The sequence below is a fragment of the Alligator sinensis genome, unplaced genomic scaffold (assembly GCF_000455745.1).
Source record: "Alligator sinensis unplaced genomic scaffold, ASM45574v1 scaffold1450_1, whole genome shotgun sequence".
Classification (NCBI taxonomy): domain Eukaryota; kingdom Metazoa; phylum Chordata; order Crocodylia; family Alligatoridae; genus Alligator; species Alligator sinensis.
Window position 1 is genome coordinate 458,429 of NW_005842873.1, and position 1,661 is coordinate 460,089.

Here is a 1,661-nt window from a genome sequence, read left to right on the forward strand (position 1 = left end):
CACGGCCACCCCCCGGCGTCTCCCCCTCGGTGGGCAACCGCTCCCGCTCCTTCTCCATGTTCTCCATCATGGTGATCACCTGGTTCTTGAAGTCGCGCAGCTCGGTGGAGTAGCGGGGGTCGTCCCCCTGCGCGATCCGCTCCTGGGGGCAGTGGGGGACACGTTGGACCCCTGCTGCCCACGGTGCCCCCCGATGCCCCCAGCACCAGAGTTGCAGCCCCCTGCCCCTGCAGCCCCCACGTGCTCTCCTCTGAGACCGGGTCCTGGCGGGAGCGCGGCAGCGTGAAGCCGCCCTGCAGCGCGTGCTCTGCCCTGTGGAACCGGGTCCGCGGGCAGGTGCCTGCGGGAGCCCAGCACCGCCACGCTGCAGCTGCAGGGCGGGGCAGGGCAGCATCACCCAGGGGCACGCACCTCTAGCACGGCCAGCCGCCTCTCCATGTACTCCATGAACTGCTGCTGCTGGGCATCCAGCGCACCCGCCAGGAGCGCGCCGAGGAGCAGGCAGAGCCGGGGCGCCATGGCCGGGCCAGGCAGCGTCTGCGCGGCCCCAGCTCAGCACTCTGGAATGCTTGGACAGTTGCTGGGGGAGGGACGCGGCCGCCTTCCTTGCTGATCAAATCCAGATGGCTCCAACGTGGGCCCAGCGCCAAGCACCTTAACCCCTTCCTGCTTGGGCGCGGGGCAGGTCATGCTGCTGCGCAGCCCAGGGGGGCGAGCCAGCTCCATGGGGTTCAGGTGCAGCACGTGCCCAGGGCTTGGGGACCGGCTGGGCACAGAGTGCAGTGCTCCCCATGGGCCTCAGCTCTGCTGCGGGCTTGCTGAGCAGCCCTGGCACAGGCTCCAATGCCCCTGCACCCATGGCTCCAGGACGATGCCCTCTCTGCGCTGCCCAAGCTCGGCGGGGAGAGGGGGTGTTCATGCCCACTGGTTGCCATGAGGGGCTCAGGCTCCTGGGAGGGCACGTGTTGTGGCGGGGGCGGTGCGGGGTCTCCCGCCGCTCTTCCCCGCAAAGCCTGCCCAAGCCGGGGCCTGTGTGCTGGGCGGGTGGTGCACACACAGGCAGCCCCAGCCCAAGGAGTCGGACCTGGGCACAGGCAGGCACAGGCCAGGACAGGACGGAGGTCAGGGGTCACGGTTGGGTCAGGTCACAGGTCAGAAGCAGCACCGAGAGCCCAGGCTGCCCCAGACCCAGCCCTGGTGCAGGGGCTGCCAGCAGAGCACGGCTCCTTGTGAGGATGGGCCTGGCCCCACGGCCGGCTGCCCGAGCCCCTCAGCATCGCCAGCGGGCCCTGCAGTGCCTGGACGAGATGCCAGCACCCGCAGGCTTTGCAGGAAGAGGCAGGCGGGTTCCTCCCCGGGCTGGTTTCCAGCTCCCCGCCTTCCCGAGAGGAGCTAAACACAACCAGGTGTGCGAACACAGCGGACAGGGGGTGGCTGAGGCGCCGGGAACAGAGGGGAGCTGGCATGGGCCAGGGTCTCGGCTTGCCAGCCAGGCCCCACGCCAGTGGCCCCACTCAGCACACCGCCCCCCAAACTCAGCACAGCGCGTTGGCAGGGCAAGGCAGCATGGTGGGAGGGAGCCCAGCGAGCTGTGCCGAGCTGCGTGCGCCTGCACGGGCCTGGGCCACGGGGAGGAGGCGTGAAAGCGCGTTGGTGCCGGG

At 70.4% G+C, this 1,661-nt stretch overlaps 1 protein-coding gene across 1 annotated transcript in view; it reads right to left on the minus strand.

Annotated features, from left to right (window-relative positions):
• The window catches only part of OLFML3 (olfactomedin like 3), a 3,388-nt gene extending 2,819 nt beyond the window's left edge, over window positions 1-569 (minus strand). The window contains exons 1-2 of the mRNA XM_025191946.1: window positions 412-569; window positions 120-142 (exon numbers count right to left, since the gene is read on the minus strand). Coding sequence (XP_025047731.1) covers window positions 120-142; window positions 412-519 — 131 coding nt within the window. The 5' untranslated portion in view covers window positions 520-569. The remainder of the gene's footprint in view (window positions 1-119; window positions 143-411) is intronic.
• Between the last annotated feature and the right edge of the window lie 1,092 nt (window positions 570-1,661).